The 1,040-nt window shown below is 47.3% G+C and overlaps 1 protein-coding gene across 1 annotated transcript; it reads right to left on the reverse strand.

Annotated features, from left to right (window-relative positions):
• Positions 1–203: 203 nt before the first annotated feature.
• On the reverse strand, positions 204–794 carry LOC119587480 (glycine-rich cell wall structural protein 1-like). Its single transcript, XM_037936207.1, has one exon. The coding sequence runs from the start codon at positions 792–794 to the stop codon at positions 204–206; it is 591 nt and encodes a 196-aa protein (XP_037792135.1).
• Positions 795–1,040: the final 246 nt, after the last annotated feature.

Here is a 1,040-nt window from a genome sequence, read left to right on the forward strand (position 1 = left end):
TGTATTTTTATACTTCAATGAATGTAAACAAAACCAACGGATAAGAAATTATAAATGGTAAGGCAGTGATAGACCATTCTTTTTACTTTGGTGTTTATTGTATATATTTACATATTTTACATATGAGAAAAGGCAATGAAATCATCCTACCTCGCAAAGGTACTGATGAATTTCATCAAACGCCTGCAATTACCACAGGATACCTATCGCCCAATGCCCAGAGGAGCCTTGCACACGTGCTCGCCGAGACATCTATCGAAGCAGCACTTGTCGATGCCTCCGCAAGCGCCGTCGTTAGAGCAAGTGAAAGGTGGCTGGAAGCTCCTGAGAGGGCACACTGGACGGACGGGGGGACAGAATCCCGGTTTGACTACACCAGCAGCACTCTGTGGCTGGTTGATGTTCTCACAGCAGTAGGCCTGACCCTCGGGTGTCCTGCACCAGTAGCGGCATGTGGAGGGGGGAGCCACAGGAGTAAATGCAGGATTTACTCCTCCGAAGCCAGGGTTTACTCCAAATCCACCTGAAAGAGCTGGATTGAATCCAAATCCTCCTGCAAGTGATGGCTCAACTCCAAATCCTCCACCCAGTCCTCCAAGACCGCCACCCAATCCAAATCCTCCTCCCAATCCTCCAACGGGATCAAAACCTCCTAATCCTCCAAAGAATCTGGATTCCTTCTTGCCCGACTGAGCTTTGCTTCTGGAACGACCTTCGACTCCATCAGTTGCGTCATTGTCGTCATCAGCAACCACGAGGGCGAAAATCGCGACCAGCAACAAAAGTCTCTTCATCTGAAATGATATTTGAGTATTCGCATTATGCTGAGCTGCAAATATTAAAAAAGGAACCACATACTCACAACCAAGTGCACCATAAAGATAAAACCTCAGATTTTCCACATAAATATGTCTTCCAACTTGTGTTGTACCCACCTTTCGAGGATCAGTGCAGGCGCCTTACTACTGTGCCCGTGAGTATTGCAGGCTGCTATATATACTGATTCAGTTGTCCTTGAGACCGTCCCACAAGCCACTGGC

This window comes from Penaeus monodon, chromosome 22, assembly GCF_015228065.2.
Source record: "Penaeus monodon isolate SGIC_2016 chromosome 22, NSTDA_Pmon_1, whole genome shotgun sequence".
In the NCBI taxonomy this organism is placed as follows: domain Eukaryota; kingdom Metazoa; phylum Arthropoda; class Malacostraca; order Decapoda; family Penaeidae; genus Penaeus; species Penaeus monodon.